Genomic DNA, 27825 nt, shown 5'->3' with positions numbered 1-27825 from the left:
AGCGAACATAAACAGAATGTCACATGATTTGCGCTTCATTTTCCAACATGGCGGTCAGGTCGCAGCAGCTGGCTGCTGCTCTCCTGTCCCTCCTCGGCGGGGTTTTATGTTTTCCTCTCGGCCAGGAAACAAAACAGACCCCCACCTGCGGATACGAGGTCAGCTAAGTTTACTTTTCTGCCGTTTGAATTCGTGTGTTTTAGTTGTTTAGCATCCGCTAGCTAGCTAAAGCTAACGAGTTTTCCATCCAACTACTTTCAGTTTTATTCTTCCTTCGTTTTTGTTTTGTCAGTTTGTATGAGGAACTGAGATTATATCGACAATATGAACATAAATAGTATTTATTTCTCCTTATATATGTTAATAGTATGCCTCTACTTACTTTCTGCCTTCCCTATCAATAAAGTAGTGTAGTCCAGTGCTTTGGATCTAGATGTGTCCTTAGTGTATTGTGTGTGTGTGTGTGTGTGTGTGTGTGTGTGTGTGTGTGTGTGTGTGTGTGTGTGTGTGTGTGTGTGTGTGCGTGCAGTCATGTCATGCCACCAAGCCCAACATGCTGAATGTCCACCTGGTCCCTCACACACACGATGACGTCGGCTGGCTCAAGACTGTTGACCAGTACTACTATGGAGGTCAGACACACACACACACACACACACACACACACACACACACACACACAGATTAAATATGCAATCTGCATTAGGGGTGCGAGATATATTGACTCAATGTCGTTATCGCAACATCACGTTGCGCAATATTATATCTAGGGGTGCAAGATATATCGATATCGCAATATATTGAAAGTGTCGCAATAAGTATGCAATATTGTGTTTATTTCGTGGAGCGCTGTGTCCCGTCTGTTGGTTGTGTGGCTTAGTTGTGTTTGATTTAGAGCCCGCTTGAAACGCTATAATGATTATATAATCATTTCATTGGCCAGTTAGCGTGCCACTTGTACATGTTAGTGCACGTCAGAGCACGGGACAAACCCTGTGGAGCGTAGCACGTGTGTGCATATTTCGACAGAGTGACAGTGTAAGTGAAGCAATGGATAGAGACAACAAAACGGAACGAATCAGAGAAGCGAAAGAAAAGTTGTGTGCTGTTCTCTTTATTTATTTATTTATTTATTTATTTATTTTATACTGTACCACCAGTAAAAAAAATCCTGTTCTGTAGACATGGTCCTTATTTCTTTATTCATGTTGTACCAGTCCAGTATGATGATGCGTTTTCCCGTAACTTTTGTAATTTTACATATGTTTAAAAATATCGAAATTAATATCAATATTGCAATATTCATAATCTATATCGCAATATCCCATTTTGTCAATATTGTGCAACCCTAATCTGCACATATATCCGGTTGAAGTCATGGAATCACCTCTGCTCTGAGCTAAAATTGGTTTTCCTTCTTATGTGTGACCGATGTTTTCACATGTCAGTGTGCATCATGAGTGAAACCAGATATGTAGTGTACATTACTTTTGTGATGAAATGTATGATTGCACCTTTCGAGAAAGACAAAGAGGATGGAATTTGCAATTGATTGACCATGAATGTGCAATTATGCTCAATAACGAATATGTGCAAATTCAAAGATGATCCAAAATTGTGCGGTATTGTCGAGTCAGGTGTTGAGGCAGTAATGTGTATTGTCCATGGGGTGACATAAGAGTCCTTGTCAGAGGGGGGAGGAGGGGAGGGGGATCTCAGGTCTCCCAGGTCTTTTGTTGATGAAGCCAGCTGCTGTCTAGTAAAACACAGTAATAACAGTTTTATAGTTTTAGTGCATCACATGTCTTTTTACAGTAAGAGCGGCTGTGTGCTTAGCAGGTGACCAGTATCTGTTCTTGACCTGTGTATGGTTATGTAAGCAGAGATCATCTGCACTTTACATGATAGATAATGCGTACTGTGTGTATGGGGAGGGATGTGGATTAAGGCAAACTTTCATCTGTTCTTCATTTGTTTTATTGCAACATCGCAGCTTATGCACAGGGGTTTTAAGGTTAAAAAATAATGTAATTTAATTAAGTAAACAGATTCTGTTTCTGAATTGTGTCGTTGCCATGATATCAGCTGTACGCTGGTGTTCTTTACTTCAACCTAAAAAGTTGTTGAAGTGTATCATTAAATATATTTGCAAACCTGTGACATAGTACTAATTTTTGAATAAAATTCCAAATTTAGAATTTTTTTTTTTTTTTTTTTAATGAGGTTGTTATTTGTGTGTGTGTGTGTGTTTAGATCGTAACGACATTCAGCACGCGGGTGTGCAGTACATCCTGGACTCCGTGGTGGATCAGCTGTTGAAGAATCCTGACAGGAGGTTTATCTACGTGGAGACGGCGTTCTTCTACCGCTGGTGGAAACAGCAGAGCTCCAGCATGCAGCAGACAGTCAAACAGCTGGTTAACCAAGGTGCAGGAACCAGCACTGTATATTAGGGCTGGGTATCGTCGTTGATTTTTCCGAATCGATTCGATTCCCGATCGATTTTATTCCCGGTTCAATTTTGATTCCGATATATTCCCGATATATTGAGGTGAGAGTCCCAGGGACCCCTTTGAAAATGACCATGCCAGTTTTTCCCTCGACAAAATGTAGCCTATTTTGGAGGGTTATTTAACCCTTGTGTTGTCTTCCCGTCGACCATTAACTTTCGTCAAAATTGAAAATGAACTTTTTTTTTGGCTCTTTTTCCCAACATTTTTGTCACTTTTTTTTCAAAGCTTTTTTTTTAGTCATGGTCAATAAACCTAATTTTTATGACATTATACTTATTTTTTAGTTTAAAAAATAAATAGTAGTTAAGACAGAGGATGTTGAGTGGAAATCACAGACTGCTTTATGTCAAAGTTTAGTCATTTTTTTTTTTAAATGCTTTAAAATTGAATTGAACACCCCAAATTCAATTAACGTAATCATATATTTCACCTGCTCTCCATGCATCAATGTTCATTTTGGGCAATTTTGTCGAAAGAAACCCATATTTGTGATATAAAAAAAACTTTGAAAACGGGTCAAATTCGTACCAATGGACTCCTTAGGTCTTATAGTTTCATATGATACAGGCAGAGATCATTTCTTGGATGAATATAAATCGATATTGCATTGTTAAAAAGAAAATTCATTTAAATCGGAATTTTTTGTTTTTAATAGATTTTTTAAACCAATTCACATTTCCACTGGAAGGGTTTCCTAACCTCATGCTGCTTCTCCCCCCCCCCCTTCCTCCAGGCCGTCTGGAGTTTGTGAACGGCGGCTGGTGCATGAGCGACGAGGCCACCACCCACTACAGCGCCGTCATCGACCAGATGACCATGGGCCTGAGGTTCCTCAACGAGACTTTTGGGCCTTGCGGTCGCCCCCGTGTCGCCTGGCACATCGACCCCTTTGGCCACGCCCGCGAACACGCCTCCATGTTTGCGCAGGTAGTTCATCTTAAAGGAATGGTTTGACCTTTCACGAAATACACGTCACTCTCGGCAAGAGTTAGATTAGAAGAAGGTTTTTCAGTATTTCTATTTTATTTATTTTGAGCATGTAAAATTCAACATAGAAAAGACAGCCGCAGTTGTTGAAAACATAAGGTTTTAAAGGTTAAAAAAGAGAAAGAGATAACATTATTAATTTAATTAGTGAATGTCCTTGATTTACATGCACGAAAACGAGTAGGAAGAAGTATAAACTTGTTAGTTTATTTTGTTGCTGTTTTAGTAAGTAAGGTTGTTTTTTTGGGAGGGTGGGGTAAATGTGCTGGACCATTTCTTGGCTGGGTGCAGGGACTTCCTAGGGTCCTGTGGGCTTGCCTTGCAACCAACGGAGACTTCAGGAACACTGAACACAGTTTAAACAAAACGGTAAACAAAATGTATTGTGTTAATTAGTGAGCTTTTAAAGGTGCTCTAAGCGATGTCGCATGCTTTTTGGGCGACAACATTTTTTTGTCCCTATCCGCGAGCTGCCTCTCCCCTGAACACACTGTAAAAAAAAAACGGAGTCTCTGTAAACAGCCCAGGCTCCACAAACGCCAACAAAAACAAACTGCGCCAACCTGCACCACGCAACATAACAAACAGTGTTCCAGCCAATAACCGAGAAGAAGGATTTGGGGTTGGGGGGGTTAGTGCGCGGAAGGAAGGGGGAGGGGATGGGATGAGGAGGAGGAGGGAGGGTAGAGCTAGCCTCCGTTTTTGTTTGACAATACTTCGAACGTCAACAAGAAGTGACATCACCAACATCGCTTAGACCACCTTTAAGGTGCTGATATTGTTGCCTTCAGACACAGCTAGGCTAGCTGTCTCCCCTTGCCCCTCTTGACCTTTTTATGCTGAGCTACTCTAAGCTAACCAGCTGCTGTCTGTAGCTTCATATCTTCAGACTTTTTATCAATCTTCTCATTGAACTCTCAGCAAGGACACAGTTAAGCTTATTTCCCAAAATTTGAAACAATTCCTTTATGACTTGTGCTGTCAATCCACGACAAGCCAATATTTGCCCCAGAGCTTTAGACCAACTGTTTACCTGCGGGTGTTGTTCCAGATGGGGTACGATGGCTTCTTCTTTGGTCGTCTGGACTACCAGGACCGGGCTCGCAGGATGACGGACAGGGAGCAGGAGCTTCTGTGGAGGGCCTCCGACAGCCTCACACCCCCCATGGCTGACCTCTTCACCGGTAACAAAACTCTCACACATGCACACCTGCTACTTCCCTTCTTCATCTATCCTTTAAAGAGCCCTTCTTGTTAAGGAAAATCTCAGGTTCGGGGGACTTTGATGAATTACACATGAGCATTTAATGAACTCTCAATTTGAGGAAAGAATTCAGGCAGCAGTACATTTTAACCACGATATGTTATCGTGTCGTGCCGTCTCCCGACTCTCTGAAGTTCTTGTCTTCCTGAAGGAGTATTTAAACTCCTGCTGGAGGCGTTAAGTCTAGCTGAACTTTTAAGGTAAACAAAGATATTGCCGCCGTCCAATAATCTCAGCACAGACAAAATGTGTTATGTGTTTACATCCATCATCAGGATGAGGCAGCACTGTCTTATTATACAGCTGCTACATCTCCCATCATCTGTGGAGACACAGAGCTGAATTATTCCCTTACCTGGAAAGGTTAGGAGGTTATGTTAGACACTGACCTGAATGACATCTGGGTACCATTGTCTCAACTTACATTAGCATGAGTTCATAAGCTGGAAATTCCACAACACTTTTCAGTGTCATATGTGTACTCTTGGGGGTCTACTAGAATAGGTTTACGTGCTTTAATGTTCAAAAGACATATTCTGTTTCTCATACTGCCCGTTGCTGCAGCGCCTCCAACTGAAACGCTCTGTCTGAGCTCTTGGCCCGCGTTCTCAAAAAGCCCAGTCTACTCTGATTGGTCAGCTGGCTCACTCTGTTGTGATTGGTCAACGAAATTCAAACAAGTGGGCTGTGTTTGCTCAGGCAGCACCTATCGAAAAACTGGGCTGGCTTTCTCAATCAGTGACATCACTAATTGGTTTGTTTTTATTATGGAAAAACTGCTGCTGTAACAAGTGAATTTCCCCATTGTGGGATGAATAAAGTATTATCTAATTGAGTAATTTCAAACAGGAATGTGGGCGAGGCTCCATTTGGAGTGAAATGTGTTTTTTGATTCTTTATACTTCTATTACATACACAAAACAACTATATAACACACTAAAAGATGGGTAAAATCCAAAAAAAGCCAATTAGGGGCTCTTTTAAAGGGTCAGTTCACTCGAAGTATAAAAATAAATGTTTTTTTCATATTTTATTTGGGGTGCGTGACTCAGTCTGTGTTTTTTGTCATTTGTTTGAGCCGACCAATTAACCTTTACCCCCCCCACCCCCACCCGTTAGGGATCCTTCCCAACGGGTACAACCCTCCTGAGGGCTTCTGCTGGGACCAGTCCTGTGACGATCCACCAATCAGAGACGACCCTGACCTGGAAGACTATAATGTCCATGATGTGGTGAAGCGCTTCCTCATCATCGCCAACAGTCAGGTAACACACACACACACACACACACACACACACACACACACACACACACACACACACACACACACACACACACACACACACCTACCTAAACATAAACACACCATATCTCTCAGGTGAGTCTGTAAAGGATATGATCACTAATGACAAGCTCACTTTACACAATTGTGTACACTATTGTTTTTGTTTTTTTACAAGTTATTTTTTTAATTACAAGCTGCATAAATTAACAACCTGAAGCCAAAACATATAAGGACAAGCTCACTCTACACAATTTAATTCAATTCAATTCAATTTTATTTATAGTATCAAATCATAACAAGAGTTATCGCGAGACACTTTACAGATAGAGTAGGTCTAGACCACACTCTATAATTTACAAAGCCCCAACAATTTCCAACAATTACAGTAATTCCCTCAAGAGCAAGCAGTGCGACAGTGGCGAGGAAAAACTCCCTCTTGGGAAGAAACCTCGGACAGACCCAGGCTCTTGGTAGGCGGTGTCTGACGGGCCGGTTGGGGGTGTGATGAACAGTGGCGATAATAGTCACATTAATAGTTTTATTAATGTTAATTATGTAGTTTGAAAAGAAATGTTAATTCTTGAAGTACAAGCTAACAAGCTAGCACCAATACATACAATGACAGAAGGACTGTCAGCAGACGTCAGCATGTTAGAAGACACTGTTGTGGATTTTCCGGTCTCCCTGTAGATTCTTTCTTTCGACAAATGAGCCTACGCAAATCCACAACAAAAGTGGCGTCCGAAAAGAGGATTGGAAAGGTCCTGAGCCGATGACCAGCAGGGAGGACACAGACATTTACCACATAGAAAGAGTGCACTCAAACTCGATAAACAATTTAGCTTATTTTAGTAAGACTCTGTGAGGAAATAATGCTGGGTCCTCTCTCACGGTCAAGCTTTCAAAGTTCACCAAAAAAGAACCTATAAAGTAACGATTAAAGTTTACATCAAAGTAAGGTGTTGTGGGGACGAGAGGGTAAAAGCGTTTAATTTGACAAAAAAAGTAATTAATTATTTTTTCTTTTTAATTATTTTTTAGGCATATATTATGCCTTTATTGACAGGACTGAGCCTTAAACGTTTTCGTTTTTGTCGACACTTTTGGCTCTTTTTTTGACGTTTTTAATGCTTCTTTTCACTACCATGTATAATGTGTGTGTGTGTATGTATATGTATGTGTGTGTGTATGTGTGTATATATATATACATACATACATATACACACACACACACAGTACAGGCCAAAAGTTTGGACACACCTTCTCATTCAATGCATTTCCTTTATTTATACCCTTGGTGTTCTCTCAATGAGCTTCATGAGGTAGTCACCTGAAATTTTCACGTCACAGGTGTGCTTTGTCAGGGTTAATTAGTGGAATTTTTCCCCTTATTAATAAAAAAAGCAAAGGGTGGCTACTTTGAAGAATCTAAAATATAAGACATGTTTTCAGTTATTTCACACTTTTTGTTAAGTACATAATTCCATATGTGTTCATTCATAGTTTTGATGTCTTCAGTGAGAATCTACAATGTAAATAGTCATGAAAATAAATTTAAAAAATGCATTGAATGAGGTGTGTCCAAAATTTTGGCCTGTACTGTATATTTAGGAAATTATACCTAATTCTTGAGTTAAAAAAGCAGAAATTATGAATTATTAGACTCATATTAAAGTAAGGATAATTACAGAAAGGTATGTGTCAACATTCAGTTTGGTATTGAAACTTTTTCTTTCTTCAAATGCAAGTTTTAATTTTTTTTTTATAAAACACCCAAAAGTCAATGAAAGTAGAGATCCTATCTTTTGTCGTACTTGCGAAGCGCGATGTGTGGAATCATCTGTGTTATTTTTGGGTATTTAAAATGAGGTAGTTAAAAGGAAACCCATATTTCTGATATATTTGAAAAACGTGAACCATCACCTTATCGTGGTGGAGAGGTTTGTGTGTCTCTGTGAACCTGAGGGCTGTGTTGTCTGGAGCTTTGTGCTCCTGGTAGGGTCTCCCAAGGCAAAGTGGTCTCAGGTGAGGGGCCAGACAAAGAATGGTTCAAAAACCCCAATGAAAAAGCTAAGCAGAGATGGAGTGACCCTGCCCGGAGGAAGCCTGGGGCCCCCGTCTGGAGCCAGGCCCAGACGGCGGGCTCGTCGGCGAGCGCCTGGTGGCCGGGTTTGCCACGGAGCCTGGCCGGGCACAGCCCGAACAAGCTACGTGGCTCCCATCTCTCCAGCCCATGGGCCCACCACCTGTGGGAGGAACCGTTGGGGTCGGGTGCGATGCCACATGGGTGGCAGTGAAGGTCAGGGGCCTCGGACGGACCAGACCCGGGCGGCAGGCGCTGGCTCTGGGGACGTGAACGTCACCTCTCTGTGGGGGAAGGAGCCGGAACTGGTGCGGGAGGTGGAGCGCTACCGGTTAGATCTGGTGGGGCTTACCTCTAAGCACAGTCTTGGTGCTGGAACCATACTCCTGGATAGGGGTTGGACTCTTTTCTTCTCCGGAGTTGCCCAGGGTGTGAGGCGCCGGGCGGGTGTGGGGATACTCACAAGCCCCCGGCTGAGCGCCGTTGTGTTGGAGTTTACCCCGGTGGACGAGAGGGTCGCCTCCCTACGCCTGCGGGTTGTGGGGGGGAAAACTCTGACTGTTGTTTGTGCATATGCACCAAACAGGAGTTCGGAGTATTCGGCCTTCTTGGAGACCTTGACTGGAGTCCTGCATGGGGCTCCAGTGGGGGACTCCATTGTTCTGCTGGGGGACTTCAACGCACACGTGGGCAATGATGGAGACACCTGGAGAGGCGTGATTGGGAGGAACGGCCTCCCTGATCTAAACCAGAGTGGTTGTTTGTTGTTGGACTTCTGTGCTAGTCATGGATTGTCTATAACGAACACCACGTTCGAACATAGGGATGCTCATAAGTGTACCTGGTACCGGAGCACCCTAGGCCGAAGGTAAATGATCGATTTCATAATCGTTTCATCTGATCTGAGGCCGTATGTTTTGGACACTCGGGTGAAGAGAGGGGCAGAGCTGTCAACCAATCACCATCTGGTGGTGAGTTGGGTCAGAGGGTGGGGGAAGACTCTGGACAGACCTGGTAAGCCCAAACGTGTAGTGCGGGTAAATTGGGAACGTCTGGAGGAGGCCCCTGTCCAACAGACTTTCAACTCACACCTCCGGCGGAGCTTTTCGTGCATCCCTGTGGAGGCTGGGGGCATTGAACCCGAGTGGACAATGTTCAAAGTTTCCATTGCTGAAGCTGCGGCGAGGAGCTGTGGTCTTAGGGTCTTAGGTGCCTCAAGGGGCGGTAACCCACGAACACCGTGGTGGACACCGGTGGTCAGGGAAGCCGTCCGACTGAAGAAGGAGTCTTTCCGGGATATGTTATCCCGGAGGACTCCGGAGGCAGTTGCAGGGTACCGAAGGGCTGCAGCCTCTGCCGTGAAAGAGGCAAAGCAGCGGGTGTGGGAGAAGTTTGGAGAAGACATGGAGAAGGACTTTCGGTCGGCACCAAAGTGCTTCTGGAAAACTGTTCGCCACCTCAGGAGGGGGAAGCGGGGAACCATCCAAGCTGTGTACAGTAAGGATGGGACACTGTTGACCTCAACTGAGGAGGCAATAGGGCGGTGGAAGGAGCACTTTGAGGAACTCCTGAATCCGACTAATACGCCCTCTGTGTTAGAGGCAGAGCTGGAGGATAATGGGGGATTGTCGTCGATTTCCCAGGCGGAAGTCACTGATGTAGTCAAACAACTACACAGTGGCAAAGCCCCGGGGATTGATGAGATCCGTCCAGAAATGCTCAAGGCTCTGGGTGTGGAGGGGCTGTCCTGGTTGACACGCCTCTTCAACATTGCGTGGAAGTCTGGGACGGTGCCTAAGGAGTGGCAGACTGGGGTGGTGGTTCCCCTTTTTAAAAAGGGGGACCAGAGGGTGTGTGCCAATTATAGGGGTATCACACTTCTCAGCCTCCCTGGTAAAGTCTACTCCAAGGTGCTGGAAAGGAGGGTTCGGCCGATAGTCGAACCTCGGGTTGAGGAGGAACAATGCGGATTCCGTCCTGGTCGTGGAACAACGGACCAGCTCTTCACTCGCAAGGATCCTGGAGGGAGCCTGGGAGTATGCCCAACCGGGTCTACATGTGTTTTGTGGATTTGGAGAAGGCGTATGACCGGGTCCCCCGGGAGATACTGTGGGAGGTGCTGCGGGAGTATGGGGTGAGGGGGTCTCTACTCAGAGCCATCCAATCTCTGTATGACCAAAGTGAGAGCTGTGTCCGGGTTCTCGGTAGTAAGTCGGACTCGTTTCAGGTGAGGGTTGGCCTCCGCCAGGGCTGCGCTTTGTCACCAATCCTGTTTGTAATATTTATGGACGGGATATCGAGGCGTAGTCGGGGTGGGGAGGGGTTGCAGTTTGGTGGGCTGGGGATCTCATCGCTGCTCTTTGCAGATGATGTGGTCCTGATGGCATCATCGACCTGCGACCTTCAGCACTCACTGGATCGGTTCGCAACCGAGTGTGAAGCGGTTGGGATGAGGATCAGCACCTCTAAATCTGAGGCCATGGTTCTCAGAAGGAAACCGATGGAATGCCTTCTCCAGGTAGGGAATGAGTCCTTACCCCAAGTGAAGGAGTTCAAGTACCTTGGGGTTGTGTTCGCGAGTGAGGGGACAATGGAGCGGGAGATTGGTCGGAGAATCGGCGCAGCGGGTGCGGTATTGCATTCAATCTATCGCACCGTTAGGAAAAAAAAGAGAGCTTAGCCAGAAGGCAAAGCTCTCGATCTACCGGGTCAGTTTTCGTTCCTACCCTCACCTATGGTCATGAAGGCTGGGTCATGACCGAAAGAACGAGATCCAGGGTACAAGCGGCTGAAATGGGTTTCCTCAGGAGGGTGGCTGGCGTCTCCCTTAGAGATAGGGTGAGAAGCTCAGTCATCCGAGAGGAGCTCGGAGTAGAGCCGCTGCTCCTTTGCGTCAAAAGGAGCCAGTTGAGGTGGTTCGGGCATCTGGTAAGGATGCCCCCTGGGCGCCTCCCTAGGGAGGTGTTCCAGGCACGTCCAGCTGGGAGGAGGCCTCGGGGAAGACCCAGGACTAGGTGGAGGGATTATATCTCCAACCTGGCCTGGGGAACGCCGGGATCCCCAGTCGGAGCTGGTTAATGTTGCTCGGGAAAGGGAAGTTTGGGGTCCCCTGCTGGAGCTGCTCCCCCCGCAACCCGACACCGGATAAGCGGACGAAGATGGATGGATGGATGGATTTGAAAAACGCAAGGGTTATACATGGGGCGCACGCTAAAAATACTCTACTACTATACTACTACTCCTATAACATCATTCTCATGTGTTTGTTGCCTCTTTGAAACCATTAATTCTCTTATTTTTCTCTCTCAGGCTACGGTGTATAAGACCAACCACATCATCATGACCATGGGCTCCGACTTCCAGTATGAGAACGCCAACCTGTGGTACAAGAACCTGGACAAGCTGATCCACTACGTCAATGGCCAGCAGGCCAATGGCAGCAAAGTCAACGTGCTGTACTCTACCCCGTCCTGTTACCTCCAGGAGTTGCACCGCGCTAACCTCACCTGGTACTGTGAACTTTTAAATAAGTTTGTTGGAGCGATAATGCCAGAATTATACCCATAATAGTCTTGCATTACCAGACAGGTCTGGCTAGTCCACACAGCATTCCAGGATGGGAGAAAAACGTGCTCTGGTTTATTGGCATTTCTTTAAACCAATCACAGGTAGGACTGGGTATCGTTCAGAATCTTTCGATCCGGTGCCAATTTCGATACCTCAGTTTTGATACCGAGACCATATGTTTTAAAATTAATTTCAACATCAACAAAAATTAACCACAAAGCTTCTATTTTCCACCTTAATTGTGAATCAAAACAGTTATCAAAATTAAAAAAATCTGGTAGAACTGCTCACTTGGAGTAACATTAATAAAAGTGCCTTGCCTTACAAGCTCAGCCTGTCAGTCAGTCATCAGGGCAGAGAAGCCACCGTTGTGGCTGCTTGTCTAAGAGCAAGTGTAACGTCAACAGCACCGCGACCGCTTTCGGCTCGCTATCAATATCCTATCGCAGCAAACGCTGCCTGCGTGAAGTTTTAAAAAACTGTAACCACACTTGAGACCAACCGTGACTCTTGTTAGGTTATAAAAAGTTAAACCATTGGTGATGTCTGATTAAAAATATACTTTTAGTTAAATGAACACTGAATCAATACCGATTTCACCACACCTAATCAGCATTTGTTTGGCTCACACCATCTCCAGCTTCTAAAAAGAATCATCAGGTCATATCTGACATTTAGCATACTTAAGAAGACTCATTGTCCTCACAGAAAAGGTAAGCGTTGCTTCTGGCTTTTGTGGAGCCACTCCCTGCGGGGTCAGACTTGATTAGAACAAAGGAAATGCAAACTCTGTAAATTTGAATAGAATCGGCACTACCATGATAAACGACCTTTGTCTGTGACCTGGAGTAAACCTGAAATTCAGAGGTGTGTCCTTAACCTGAGAGACAGGAAGATAATTTGGAAACAGAGATGATTTCAGGACTGCAAGCCTGTGACCCGACAAGGGAACAAGGTTCTGCAGTCCGCTGTTTACAATGTATTGTTTTGTCATGTCACATGACTGCGGACTGTGACCCCACAAGGGGAAGCATGTCTTGTAGTCCACTGCTGGCAGTGTTTTCATGTTTTATGTTTGATTGTTTTTGTCATGTTGTTTTCATCGTGTTGTTCATTAAACCTTTTGCTTAATCTTTCAATTCGACCCAGCCTCTCCTTCCTCCTCAGAAATTAAACAAACACGTCTTTTAGTTTTTCTCTACACTCTCTGTGACTTCAACAAAACTGCAAACAGTTTACTCCGTCCGCACCTCTCCGTGCGTGCGTGCGTGCGTGCGTGCGTGCGTGCGTGCGTGCGTGCGTGCGTGCGTGCGTGTGTGTGTGTGTGTGTGTCTGTGTGTGTCGGTCGGAGCTCCGGTCTGTGTCAATATGCAGAGAGGACAGATAAGCTTGCACTTACGCGCTTAGATGCTTTTGGAACCGAAATTTGGCACCGAAAGATAAAGAAGTTATCGATATTCATAGGATTGGAGTGTTTTTTTCGATACCATAAAAGTATCGACGTTTGGTACCCAACCCAAATCACAATTGTCTTGGGCGGAGCAAGGCGACAGACTCAATGACGGTGCCCCAGCAAAATAGGTTCTGGAAGGAACTTGTTTTGGTGGAACATGTGTACGTTCAAAGGTTGTTTTAGTCGTGCAACAGAAAACTCAGATTGGACAGATAGTCTAGCTAGCTGTCTGGATTTACCCTGCAGAGATCTGAGGAGCAGTTAACCATAGACCTCAGAAATCCACCGGAGTTTAAAATTACAACACAAAGAAAGCGGAAGGTGACGGACATCTGGCCGGAAATGAGCAACATGCGGCCAAATTTCCCGGAGGCACCGGAACAATGAAAGAAATGACACGTCGTCGATATAGACTCTACCCATAATGACAGCATAAAGAGCGATCTTGTGTATTTCTGCTACAATTTCATCCTCTTTTCAACCCAGGGCTTTGAAGACCGATGACTTCTTCCCCTATGCCGACGACGCTCACGATTTCTGGACCGGCTACTTCACCAGCCGGCCAGCGCTGAAGCGTTACGAGAGGATCAGCAACAGCAACCTGCAGGTAAGGATTTTACGATGCTCTCAACTGCACGATGCGATACGAATTCCCAATTTTAAGTTCACGATGCGATTTTCTCACGATTGTTTTAACAGAATGAGCTAATTCTTCCGGCTAATTCTGGCACACTGTACATTTTTTTATGTATTATTAGTGTGCATTGTCCCTGTTTAAATAAACCTGAAATAAATAAATAAAATGCTGCCGACTACATCATATCCGTTTCCAGCAAAACAGACGGAAAGCAGAAAATACAAAGAAGGAAATAAAATTAGCAATACTCAATATTATCGAAACACAATACTTCTAGAATCACGATAAATGAAAAACGCAATACAAATTGAATCGGCACCCATGTATCATGATAAAACCAAATCAGGACAAAAGCATATTCGTCCTGGCCCTAATCGTTACATTCCATACAGGTAGTATGTGGTTCACTGTTCAAGTCCAAACATGGACTCACTTGTATTTTAAAGCCAAATTACCAATTACATTGCTGTATTATCTGCTGGTTCGGAAATGCCACTGAGTCACAGAAAACAACTGCCAGTAAATTACTTGGGATAATACTACCGAGCATTAAAAACAAGACAGAAGACAGACTGGTGAGAAAGGCCAATAACATTGTATGTGACTACACACACACCCTGGCATCACATTTTAAACTACTGCCATCAAGGCATCGTTTTGTTTCACCCCTTCTGACCGAAGAACAGATCCAAATTCTCTTTTGTACCGCAAGCCATAAAAGCCTTCAATCAGTCAAAATAATAGATGTCCAGCTGGCCTGGTCATACCTGAGGGTGTATAGTGTAGTCTATTGTAGTGTGTGATTCTGTCATGAAGTGCCTTCCGACTGTGCCTTAAACCCAACTGCCCCACGGGGACAATAAAGTTATCTACTACTCCTACTACATTCTTCACAATGAAAGTGGAAGTATCACATTTGGAAAGTAGTTTTTTTATACTCTGCAGGTTACCAAAGCCGATAGGGTTCATCCTTTGGGAGCACGAGTGTCTGTACTAAATGTTCTATGACTCCATCTGTACTCTGGTGCGGAGGTCTGCATACTGTTGTAACTCTGTGGCTTTGTTTTGTTTTTTGTACAGACGTGTAACCAGCTGGAGATACTTGCCGGTCCGGTCTCCAGGAAGGGGCCCTTCGGGGATGGCGACAGCCAGACCATGAGTGAGATTTAGTTTTTAGTACTTTTTTTCATTGAAGGTATCTGGCTAGTGGGGAGGGAAGCCATTGTGTCTCCATCTAGTGGTCACATGTTATAACTGTTCTGTCATAATTGTTAGGGCTGCACAATATATCGTTTTTGTTATCGTCATTACAATATCAACTGGCGCAATAAACTCATCGCAAAAAGCTACGACATATCGCGAAAGACACACTCGAAACACTTTTTTTGTGTTCGTTGAAAGAAAATATCAGTAAAAACGTGTTGTCGTTCTTTTTTTAGTGGTACCTTTTTATATTCGATTTAAAGCTATACTGCGTAGTGAGGAATTCTAAGCAATGACAACAACACTGTCAGCGCGTCCATATGATACAAGCCTTCCCTGATCGCGCACGCTCCCCCACCCGTCCTCCACACAGTTGCTAGTAGCCAAGGAGGACACGGAGGATTCAAACAGCATGATGGACTCTTCAGAAGAGGTCATTATCTTCACTCAAGTTTCTGCTCGGGAAAGTCACCGGACGCCACAATTTTCTGAACATAGCCATACTGAGAAGAATGAGAGAATTGTGTGGAGCTGATAGTCTTAATTAGCTTTGGAGCAACTCATTTGGCAATGGCTTGAATGTAACGGACGTTCATTAATATCAAAAAGTTACGCACTAAAGCTTTAATGTTCAATTTGTTCACGAAAAGAGTGCTGGAAACGATTTTCTTTCATATTTTTAAATTCAACAAGCAATTTTAGCAGAATACTGAAATGCAGAACTTAGTACACTTTAATATCCGTTTGTTTATCGCAAGTAATATTGCTATAGTTTTAGTTTAATTTTGTTTTTAATTTTATTTCTGTGTCACGCCGAACATTTGGCCCATACATACATACATACATACATACATACTGTACATACAAATACACTCCTATACATACACACAGCACACACACATAGTATATACAAACAACAAATTCTCATCTACGGATCATCTCGTAAAGAGCGTTTTTCCTCTTCTCCCAAACTTTCTAGAGATAAATGTCACATTGGTGTTAATTAATATACGTGACTGGAGAGCAGACAGGACTGACTGACAGCTACTTGTTTGTGTTTTCGTTGTCAGAGAAAGCCATGGCGGTGGCTCAGCACCATGACGCAGTGTCAGGCACAGAGAAGCAACACGTAGCCAACGACTACGCCCGGAGGCTAGCTAACGGCTGGCAACGTTGTCAGGTATTTCAAGTTCCACGCGGCATCACGTTGCTCAACATACTGTAATCTTGTAGGTTTGGTAGAAAGCATTTTTTTTCAAATAAAAAACTGTTCATTTGGATCTGCTGCAATTGTGTATTATGGGACTTATCAACCCAACTGGAATGTAACTTTCTGCCAAGCCAATTGTTGAGCTGTTGTGTCCTTTTTATGTCCATTGTTTTTGTTTGTTTTCGATATGATTGTGGAGGACATAACGCACCTGTTTTTTTTGGGGGTTTTTTTCTGACTTTAATTTCTCTCCCAGGTTTTGGTCAGTAACAGTCTGAGTGCTCTGAGTGGCTCGTCTGCTAAGCGAATCTACTGCGACAACCTCAACATCAGTGTGTGTCCTCTCACCGAGTCCAGCAAAAAGGTTACACACACACACACACACTCGCTTCGCTTGCTATTATTGTGGGGATCCCACTACTAGATGAATTCCCCAAACAACTACCTCTAACTTTCAAAACCTAGCCCTAACCTAACCGTTCAAATGGGCCGCACAATGTCTGTTTAATTTTTCACAATACGACATAAGGGCACACATATGTATATAGTATACAGTATCCATATACACTGTCATGGAGTCCATGCAAACAGACAGATGTACTGTACATTCTTTTTCTGGATCTTCTAAGATCAACTAAAATTAAAAAATTATTATATCTTACTATATATATATATACATATTACTTATATATAACTACATTACACAACATATAAACATATTAATATCAATATATTTATCACTACTGTTATTGCTCAACATCTTCTCTCTCTCTCTCTCTCTCTCTCTCTCCCCCCCCTCCCTCTCCCTCTCCCTCTCTCTCTCTCTTTCTCAGTTCTCAGTCAATGTGTACAACCCTCTCGCTCGCCCCGTCACGTGGCCGGTCAGGCTGCCGGTGAATGGAACATCATACGTCGTCTCAGATGCTGAAGGCAAATCTGTGGACTGCCAGGTGTGTTGTGTGTGTTGTGTGTGTTGTGTGTGTTGTGTGTGTTGTGTGTGTTGTGTGTGTTGTGTGTGTTGTGTGTGTTTGTCACTTGATGGAGACGATACTGATTCGCCTCCAATCTGCAAAGAGTGTTTTATTTGATAATGAGAGAGAGTGGATTATTCAGCTTTAATGGCAATTTTAATTGTTTTTTTATACACATTTTAAGGAAATCCACTTTGTATATGGAAATAGTTTTGTTTAGCTTGGGATAATAATTACTTGCAGGTAGACGTTTTCTGTGGCCGTAGTGTAATTTTATGTATAATAATTTTAAACTCTAATTAACTTTTTCAATTAGTAATCATATCATCTGCCTAGCAACATTGAGACATGTCATTTCTTTTTTGGAATGGTTGCTATAGTTGAAACTGAATAAAATGTTATACTGTAAGATTCCAAAAGTGCAGTATGATCATTTCTTAAAATTTAAATCCTCATCAGTAATAATCATTCATTAGTATTAGGGATGACAGGATTTCATAAAATAATGCCGATCCGACAGAATTCAGCCTTAAAGGTCCCATGACATGCTGCTTTTTGGATGCTTTTATATAGACCTTAATGGTCCCCTAATACTGTAACTTCAGCCTTGGCGCAGAATTACAGCCACTATGAGCCAGTCCCACAATGATCTTTCCTTAGGACGTGCCATTTCTGTGTCTGTAGCTTTAAATGCTGTTGAGAAAGGGGAGGTAACCTTTCCCCTTACGATGTCATAAAGGGAACATTCCAGATTGGCCCATCTGAGCTTTCATTTTCCCAAAGGCAGAGCAGGATACCCAGGGCTCGTTTTACACCTATCTCCATTTCTAGCCACTGGGGGACCATAGGCAGGCTGGGGGAACTCATATTAATGTTAAAAAACCTCAAAGTGCAATTTTCATGCCATGGGACCTTTTATCACAGTGTTCCTGTGTTTCTGTTCCAGGTGGTTCCAGTGTCCACGTCCACCCGGGACGTGAGGAGGAACCGAGGCTTCGCTGTCAACGAGCTGCTGTTCCAGGTGCAGGCTCCTCCTCTGGGCTTCACCACCTACTCCGTGTCCCTGCTGCAGGACGGACCTCCACCGGCCTCCACGCAGCACCGCACGCCCACAGCCATCCAGAACAAGGTCTTACTACGGCGTTATCACACACTTGCTTGTTGCTGCACCATGGGAATTTGGTACATAATGCTTAAAGCTACAGTGCGTAGTTGCTGTCGCCCTTATGAGGAATTCTAAGTAATGACAACAAAACCGTTGGCGCGTCCACGTGACACAAGCCTTCCGTGATCGCACATTGCCCCCACCCCCCTAACACGCAGTTGCTAGTAGCCAAGGAGGACATGGAGGATTAAAAAAAACAACATGATAGACTCTTCAGAAGAGGTAATTGTCTTCATTCGAGTTTCTGCACACGAAAGTCGCCAGACGCCACAATCTTCTGAACATAGCCATACTGAGAAATCCAGAGAGAGTTGTGTAGAGCTGATAGTCTTAATTAGTGTTGTAGCAACTCATTTGGCAATGGCTTGAATGTAACGGACATTCATTAATATCAAAACTGTACCCACTAAAGCTTTAACAGACAGGAAAACAGTCGTGACATGTGTTGTATTGTATAGAAACTCTGAATGATTTAAACAGTTTAATTCCAAAGCAGGTTGTCCACATTCAGAAATTCAGGGAAAAAAATCATCCACCATTACAAAGTTGATAGTCTCGCAATGCTACTCACTCAAAATACACTCAAGGATTGGAGGAAAAACACGCTCTGGGTTGTTTGCATTTCTTTAAACCAATCACAAAAATTCTTGGGTGGCGCTAAACTCCAGCCACAGCAATGCTGGCTCTGCTAAATAGCCTCTGGAAGGTACTTGCTTTATGTGGAACATTTGCACCCTGAAAAAGATGACGCCACATATGATATTAAATGAAGTTAACTGTTCACACAATACAATAAGGTTAGCTATTTAAATTAGCTGATTAGTTTAGTTGGTAAACTCCAGCAGCACCAGATGTTCTGGCGATTATCCATTAAATGAACTGTCGTCAGTCCAGACAGTCCAATACAAATTCGATTTTTGCCTTTTTACAGAATGGAGCTGCATTAGAAATGATTGCGTTGATGAATTTCCTTTAGAGAAGGGCTAACCCGGAGCACTTTGTGCATGTAAATTACGCCTGTATGCATTTTCTAAGCCTTTGTATGCATGACATAGTACATTTGTATTTTCTTTTGAAAACGGAGTATTTGTGTGTCCACGTGCTCCAGTTTCTACGAGTGACCTTTGACCCCGACACCGGCCTTTTGAGCAGCCTAAGCAACCTGGAGACCAAACAGACCATCAAACTGACACAGAATTTCTACTGGTTAGTGTCTCTCTGACAGAAACGCACACTATGTTTGAACTTGAGCCAGGACACCTTTTTTTTCCCCCCCCAAAGACAGCCAACTTATGATCCCGTCTTATTTTTGCATGGATTTTTGTGTGTGTGTGTGTGTGTGTGTGTGTGTGTGTGTGTGTGTGTGTGTGTGTGTGTGTGTGTGTGTGTGTGTGTGTGTGTGTGTGTGTGTGTGTGTGTGTGTGTGTGTGTGTGTGTGTGTGTGTGTGTGTGTGTGTGTGTGTGTGTGTGTGTGGCATGTCCCAGGTATAACGCCAGTGACGGAAACAATGAACAGAGTAACCAGCCTTCAGGGGCCTACATCTTCAGACCCAACTCCTCCACGCCTTTCATCATCAGCAAGACGGCCAAGACCGAGAGCATCCAGGTAGAGAGCGAGCAGCGTAGCAGTTACGCCATTGTTGTTTTGTTAATATAAAATGATTATTCATTTATATTGTATCCATCTCCCCTCCAGACCCCCGTGGTGCAGGAGGTGAGGCAGTGGTTTGCTCCCTGGGTATCTCAGGTGGTCCGTCTCTACGGCGACAGCAGAGCCCTGGAGCTGGAGTGGACCGTCGGACCTCTGCCCATCGAGTGAGTGTGTGTTTAACACATACCGCTTAAGGGTTAACTACCGTTTTTTTCTTTTGCAACCTGTACCCTGTTTTCCTATGTTTTTGTGTCTAGGTGATTGATGGGACAATCTCTGACATTGGTCCAGTATTAAGCGAGATCGTTGCAGTCCGCAGCGGTGAAACAAGCTATAATGGAAGTTAATAGGGCAGTTGTCCAGCTTGTATTTACTTTCACTAAAGTGCTCGTTTTGTCACTGACAGGCTCAGATTAATATTCTGTGTGTCTGACAACATTATGGAAAGGATCCCTTCAGAGATAGACCTTTAAAACCTCTTTAAGACCTTTCTGTTTAACCAGAAACCGCTCTGAGGTCGCTAGCGCTAAACCCACCAGACTCCATTTAAAAAGGCAATACTTTTAGCGTGAGTAGAGCCATCATATTTTCACATGTAAATCGGTAAACTATGTATTTATTTCAACCAAAACTGGAATAGTGATGGTTGGAAAAGGGCAAAGATGAACCCAAACGGATTTTCATAGTTTTATTTTGTTTCCGTCGACTTTGAATGAAGTGTATTTTACGATGCTTAAATTACTGTTTATTTCCATGTAGTCTGGTGGGTTTAGCGAACGCAATTTCGTGGATGTTTTTATGTTTAAAAAAGGGATCTTACTCTTTAACAGAAATTACGACCTCCTTAGAAATCCTTTCCATAATGTTGTCGGACAATTAGAATATTAATCTGAGCCTGTCAGCGGCAAAACGAGCACTTTAGCGAAGGTAGCTACAAGCTGGACAATTGCCCCATAACTTCCATTGTAGCTTGTTTCACCGCTGCCGACTGCAGCGATCTCGCTTAATACTGGACCCATGTCAAAGATTGTTGTTCCCATCAGTCACTTAGACACAAAAACATAGGAAAACAGGGTCCAGGTTGGAAAAAAACGGTAGTTACCCTTTAACTTGTGCTTATATGTGATAATGTGCGTATATGTTGGCACACATGTCAACAGAAGTTGCAGCATATAAATGTCTTTTATAGGTTCCTTTTTTAGGGATTTTGACTTCAATTATTATAACCAAACCCAAAACTTTCAGTGCAGAATCACAGCCCAACTGCATCGCTTCCTCTCTCACTCCCTCTCTTTATCCATTAGTGACGTCCTGGGAAAGGAGGTGATCACTCGTCTGGACACCAGCATTAAAACCTCTGAATATTTCTACACCGATTCCAACGGCAGAGAGATGCTGCAGAGAAAGTAAGCTACATTTTTTTAAGTTGAAAATACATGCAACTAAGTTAACATTTGGCAGATGTTACTTCTTATAGTATTCTAAAGGGAACTATAAGTAAGGTTGTTGTAGAATTATAAAATGATTGACAGATTGGAAACCCAGATAGCTGTGTGTGTCTGTTGTTTTGTTTTAAAGGAAAGATTTCCGGCCCACCTGGAACCTTTTTCAGTCGGAGCCCATTGCTGGAAATTATTACCCCATCAACTCCCGTGCTTTCATCAAGGTGTGTGTGTGTCTGTGTGTGTGTGTGTCTGTGTGTGTGTGTCTCTGTGTCTCTTTGTCTCTGTCCAAAGAAATAGTCCAGATGAAATCCTAACAATTAACTCTTGTTCAAAGTAATCTCTAAATAATTGAGGTTTGTGAATGACATTTCTTTTTTTAGGTTGACATGTTTATTTAATATTCTTACTCCTTACTTTACTTTGCGTCGAAAGGAGCCAGTTGAGGTGGTTCAGGCATCTGGTAAGGATGCCCCCTGGGCGCCTCCCTAGGGAGGTGTTCCAGGCACGTCCAGCTGGGAGGAGGCCTCGGGGAAGACCCAGGACTAGGTGGAGGGATTATATCTCCAACCTGGCCTGGGAACGCCTCGGGATCCCCCAGTTGGTTAATGTAGCTCGGGAAAGGGAAGTTTGGGGTCCCCTGCTGGAGCTGCTCCCCCCGCGACCCGACACCGGATAAGCGGACGAAGATGGATGGATGGATGGATGGACTCCTTACTTTACAATTTTTTTCACTCTGTACGTGTTTGTTTTCAGGATGATGTGGACCAACTCACTGTGGTCACGGATCGCTCTCAAGGAGGAGGCAGCCTCCAGAACGGCTCTCTGGAGATCATGGTGAGACACACACGCACGCAGGCATATTTTGTACTTATTTTAATATCTTATTCATACTAATTTTACAAATTTGAGAAGGACACAGCCATATGGATTTTAGTTTGTGGACAGATGCTTTGCCAAAGCAATGGCGCAAAACAACGTTATAGACCTTTTTTGTTTTTATATTTTACCTCCAATAAAGGATTGATTTAAAAGTAGCAAAGTACCCCCCTTCCTCCCCCTCCTCCCCCCTCAGCTCCACCGCCGGCTGTTGTACGATGACGTCCGCGGCGTCGGCGAGCCGCTCAACGAGAGCTCCAGCGTTTTCCCCGAGGGGCTGGTGGTCCGAGGCCGCCTCCAGCTCTCCCTGGACCGTCCGCCCAGCGCGGCCGATGCACACCGCCCCCTGGCCCAGCAGGAGGTACTGCAGCCGCTGCTGACCTTCACCGACGGAGATCTGCACCCAAACACTCGGCTGCAGGTGAGTGCGGAGGAGCGGTGGGATGCAACCGTATCGAGCGCCATCTTGGTTCTGTCTGTCTGTCTGTCTCTGTCTGTCTGTCTATATATGTGTGTGTGTATATAACTTAACTTTATTTACAGACTCAAGGTCCAGATAGAAAAGTACACATAACATATTACAAGAGGGGTACATACAAACACACAAACATAAATACATACAATAAATATTAGAGGTAAGAATGTAAACCCTGAGAGATAATTTTTTTTTACACCTGTGGGACACAAATGGTGTCAACAAGAGCTTGTAACATAAATCTTTTAGCATATTATGCTAATAATTGAGACTTAATGTTAACGCTAATAATGTGAAGCGTATGTCCCTTGTAGGGCTCGCGATATGCAATCCTGTTGAATATTGGCATAATAATATTACATGGGATAAAGAGACTGTGATAGTGAAGTGACTAAAAAAATTCAATGTATATATAGTGTGTCGAAAATAGTCAATAAAAAGTCATAGTATAGTTTGTCGAAAAAAGTTTTTATGTTGAATAAATGTGACTAAAAAAAGTCAGTGTGTATATACAGTATGTTGAAAAATAATAGTATAGTAATACGAAAGAATTCATAGTATAGTATGTCAAAGAAAGTCTGGAAGAACATGCAAACTCCACACAAAAAGTCCCAGCCCAGATTTAAAAATTCTGACTTTAAACTCAGAACTCAAATAAATGTTTTCACATGTGGCCCTCATCCTCTTCCGTAGGTCAAAAATATTGTGATATTTGATTTTTATTTTTTCTTCATATGGCCCATCTCTACGTCTGACCCGTCCTGCTGTGTGTCTTGTGTCTGTAGTTCTCTGGGCTGCAGGCTGCGCTGCCCCCTGCTGTCCACCTGCTCACACTGACTCAGTGGGACAAGGACTCGGTGCTGCTGAGACTGGAGCATCAGTTCCAGAGCCAGGAGAGCAAAGTGAACTCACAGCCCGTCACTGTCAACCTGCAGGTCAGACATTCCAAAACACGTAGAGCTAGTTTTGAGTAATGTAAGATTCCTTTCTAATGCACTGTCTTGTACTTGGGTCATATTTCACTTGTAACAGTACAAAGGGACAGGTCCCTGGTGAAGATGCTCCTTACAGCAGCAGGGAAAGCCATAACCAGAAACTGGTATGAGCCTGATTATCCTAAACGGCAATAATGGTTTGAGGTCATACAAGAAATAAGGACAATGGAAAGGTTAACTTTTGTGCTAGGTTTGAGAGAAGATTTACATGCCAAAAGATGGCAGAAGTGGACATTTTTACTTAAATAAAACATAAGGACATTGGTTCACAGCTTGGACCCATTAGTGGATAAAGCAGCAACTTGAAATGTATACATTTTATTTCTATTTTTGTGGCTATCATCACCTTTCCCCACAGGACCTATTTTCCTTTTTTGTTTTGTTCGTTTTGTTTTTTCCATATATTACTCACAAATTGGGGTGACTGTTTTCAGTTATTATAATAATAAAAAAAAGCTAATTTAACTGTTTGATTTAACCCAAACATTTCTAAAACTTAAAATAATTAGGATTGTTTTTTGGCAAGGGTCTGTATAAGATTCTGACAGTATGATAACCTTCAGCAAAAATATCACGTTTTTCATGGTATTGTGGTATTGCAGTTACAGCTTTAAGATGGATTATTTTGAAATGTCTGGGTTTTCCTTTGAACACAATGTATTTTATTTTTAAACTGGCAAGGAGAGGGTTTTCTAAACTGCACTTTCCATCCTTGAAGACTCCTTAAAAAAACGTTCCTACTAAAGGAACGGTATGATGGAATTCTTTTTGTGGTTTTGGAATTGTAATTTTTTCAACACGCGGTATACCTTGAAACCAGCCCATGCCTATCCTCGTGTTGCGAAGACATTTTATAAATGGATCATTTACTGTAAAAAAGAAAAAAAAATACTTTAAAGTAATTATAATGAATTGTGCATCATTAATACTTTGCCATAACGCCTTATTCCATCTTGGTTTCTGTCTGTGTAGAAGATGTTTTCCACTCTGGAGGTGCTGGGTGTGTCTGAACTGAACCTGTCAGCCAATCAGTGGAAAGACGATATGACTCGTTTTCATTGGACACCAGAGACAGGTACAGGACACCTGTCATTAACTTCACTATGGCAGCTCTGAACGTGCTGGAAGTACATTTGGGCCGGAGGAGCGTGTAATGAGTACAGATCATGCCAGATTCTATACTCAAAGCTGGAAGTGACTGTCAGATTCATAATGTTAACTTATCTAAACTTAAGTCATAGTACACTATATCAGAAAAAGTCATATAGTTTGTCGAAAAAAGTCATAACAAAGTCATAGTATAGTACGTCGAAAAAAGTCATAGTATAGTATGTCAAAGAAAGTCTGGAAGAACATGCAAACTCAATACAATCAGCTAACACCTGATCCACGGCAAAAAAAAGCCATTAAAGTCTTAATATAGTATTTGGAAAAAATATAAAAAAATATTTCATAGTATACTATGTCGAAAAAGTCATAATATAGTATGTCGAAAAAATATTTTAAACCATGTCAAAGAATTCATAGTTTAGTATGTTGAAAAAGTGATAAAGTCTTAGTGAATTAAATTTGAAACAGTCATAGTATAGTTTGTCAAAAAAAAGTTTTTATGTTGGACAAAAGTGATAAAGTCATAGTGTGTATATATATATATATATATATAGTATGTCGAAAAAAAGTGAGGAAAAATAGTATAGTAATATGAAAAAAGTCATAGTATAGTAGTCAAAGAAAAACAAACAAAAAAGCCATTAAAAGTAATAATATAGTATATCTTTTTTTTTTTAAAGAAAATCCTGCACACTGCCAATTATGCAAGCAATAATTGGCAGTGTGCGGGATTTTCTTTAAAAAATTTTGATCTGCTACTTTTGATCATATCCTACGCACCTGCCCGACAAGAGGTGTGCAAAAAAGCTTTCCTACATAATATAGTATGTCGAAAAAAATGTTAAGAATTCATAGTTTACTATGTCGAAAAAGTGATAAAAAAAGTCTTGGTGAATTAAATTTGAAACAGTCATGGTATAGTTTGTCGGAAAAAAGTCAAGTATATTGAAAATACATCAGATTGTTCCCGATTTAAATCTTCGATAAGACTGCTTGTGACTTGTCATAGTGTAATATGCCATTCAAAGTCATAGTATAGTATCCCATTTAACATAAAAATGTCATGATAAAGTCATAGTATAATATATCATAAAAATGTCTAACGGAGCGAGTTCTGCCCGACCTTTAACCCCCCCTGTTAGAGAAGAGAAAGAGACCAGAGGAGAACCTGTACTCAATAAGCAGTTCAAACTCACCAAACACAAGGCAGCCGACTGTCGGGGAATTTGTCGTGTGTGTGGGTGTGGTTGGTTCGGTCTCAACAGGAGATTGAAAAGAGAAGGGTGAACTCCGAAATCCACCGATGCTTTTTAAGTCTACGAGGGTGCTAATCACTGCTCCATTACAGTCCACTTAACCACAAAGACTATTTCCCCGCAGGGACCAATTAGGCAGGCAGTGTAATATAATGAGTCATTAATGCATTGTTATGGTTCAAAGCTTTAATGGTAAACTGTGAGGTGTTTGAGCGGCTTCGCAAGACTCCTTTTAGGAGAGGAGGTACAGTCTAACTCATCAGGTTCAGCTTCCTGTCGCCATTGGTACGTTTCTACTACGGCTGCACAATATGACAAAAACGTGCGGTATGCAATAACGATATTACTTGCGATTTAAAAAACAAACAAACATTAAAGTGTACTCAGTTCTGTCCTTTTCAGTATTCTGCTTAAATTGCTTGTTTAATTTAAAGCAAATGAAACAAAATCCTTACCGACATTCTTTTGTTGAACAAATTGAACATTGAGTTACGTTTTGAAGGTGCCGTTTTCTGCTGAGATTTTCTTTCAACTAACACAAAAAAGTCTCTGAGTGTCTTTCGCAATGTGTTTATTGCGCCAGTTGATATCGCGATAATCTGTATCCTGGTGTTTTAAGCCCCCAACGTCGTCTTCCAGGCAGCGCTGCCTGGAAGGCACTAGGATTAGGCAACGGTTAGGGTTAGGTGTCTTGAAGTCAAGGGCGCAGCGCTGCCTAGAAGTCAACGTTGGGGGCTTAAAACACCATCAAGCTTGTATCCTTGACGTTCCATTTCCGGGATTGCTCCAGTGCCGCAAGAAAATTCTGCCGGATGCATGCATTTTCCATTTACGTTCTTCTTTCTTTGTGTTGGAATTTTAAATTCGGTGATTTATAATTACTACTTTTGACTGCCCCTCCGATCTCTGCAGGGTGATCCAGACCGCTACCTAGACTATCTGTCCAATCAGTTTTCTCTCTCGCACAACTATTTTGCAGCTCTGTGCAGAGTTTAGCACCGCCCATGATGATTGTGATTGGTTTAAAGAAATGCCAATAAACCAGAGCACGTTTTACCTCCCATCCCCGAATGCTGTGTGGAGTAGCCAGACCCTCCTTCAGCACGCTTTGGAGGAGGGTCTGGCAAAGGGAGACTAATATCGCGATGAAAAAAAACTGCTCCTGCTTTGTTGTGACATTTGATCTGGGAACTGAAGTTTAGTCAGGTTTTTTTCACTATTCAATAATTCCAGAATTACAGCATGACATTTGTAGAAATTATCGGTTACGCTTTACTTGAAGGTATCGACATAAGAGTGACGTGACACTGTCACGAGCGTGTCATAAACAATTCCTAAACGTTTATGATATAACGCTTCTGTCATTAAGTGTCCTTCAGTTTTTGTCATGACAGGGTCATGTGTTCATGACAGGGTCATGTCACTCTTATGTAGATACCTTCAAGTAAAAGGGTTACCAAATTATCTCTTGTTTTCGGGCATTTTTCCTAATGCTGTTGTCTCTTCTCCAGACGAGAAGCCGCTGCTGAAGACGTTCCCAGACGCCTCCGTATGGGAGGTGACTTTAAGACCAATGGAGATCCGAACCTTCCTGCTCAGGGTCAGCTTCAGATAGCCAATCACACGCCTTCACCTTTTTGTTTTTTTTTTACAAGACGTCGCAAATGAGTTGAGCAAAT

General features: G+C 42.9%; 1 protein-coding gene across 1 annotated transcript; it reads left to right on the top strand.

Annotated features, from left to right (window-relative positions):
- The first annotated feature begins 33 nt into the window (after positions 1 to 33).
- Positions 34 to 27825, top strand: man2b1 (mannosidase, alpha, class 2B, member 1). Its single transcript, XM_028565372.1, has 23 exons — positions 34 to 158; positions 530 to 632; positions 2254 to 2427; positions 3247 to 3440; positions 4552 to 4684; positions 5884 to 6029; positions 11442 to 11641; positions 13639 to 13759; positions 14870 to 14948; positions 16063 to 16172; positions 16459 to 16566; positions 17036 to 17152; positions 18120 to 18302; positions 19447 to 19544; positions 19824 to 19944; positions 20035 to 20153; positions 21294 to 21395; positions 21568 to 21655; positions 22188 to 22268; positions 22507 to 22731; positions 23571 to 23720; positions 24753 to 24855; positions 27658 to 27825. The coding sequence occupies exons 1-23, from the start codon at positions 48 to 50 to the stop codon at positions 27759 to 27761; spliced, it is 2970 nt and encodes a 989-aa protein (XP_028421173.1). The 5' UTR covers positions 34 to 47; the 3' UTR covers positions 27762 to 27825.

The sequence above is a fragment of the Perca flavescens genome, chromosome 2 (genome assembly GCF_004354835.1).
Source record: "Perca flavescens isolate YP-PL-M2 chromosome 2, PFLA_1.0, whole genome shotgun sequence".
Classification (NCBI taxonomy): Eukaryota; Metazoa; Chordata; class Actinopteri; order Perciformes; family Percidae; genus Perca; species Perca flavescens.
This window is presented reverse-complemented; position numbering and strand designations above follow the sequence as displayed.

What these genes read in the sequence shown, in the direction of transcription:
- man2b1 (XM_028565372.1), top strand. Translation starts at nt 48, where the DNA reads ATGGCGGTCAGGTCGCAGCAGCTGGCTGCTGCTCTCCTGTCCCTCCTC. An exon ending in ACGCCTCCATGTTTGCGCAG is followed by an intron (nt 3,441 to 4,551) that starts GTAGTTCATCTT and finishes GTGTTGTTCCAG; the next exon opens with ATGGGGTACGATGGCTTCTT. An exon ending in TGGCGACAGCCAGACCATGA is followed by an intron (nt 14,949 to 16,062) that starts GTGAGATTTAGT and finishes TTTCGTTGTCAG; the next exon opens with AGAAAGCCATGGCGGTGGCT.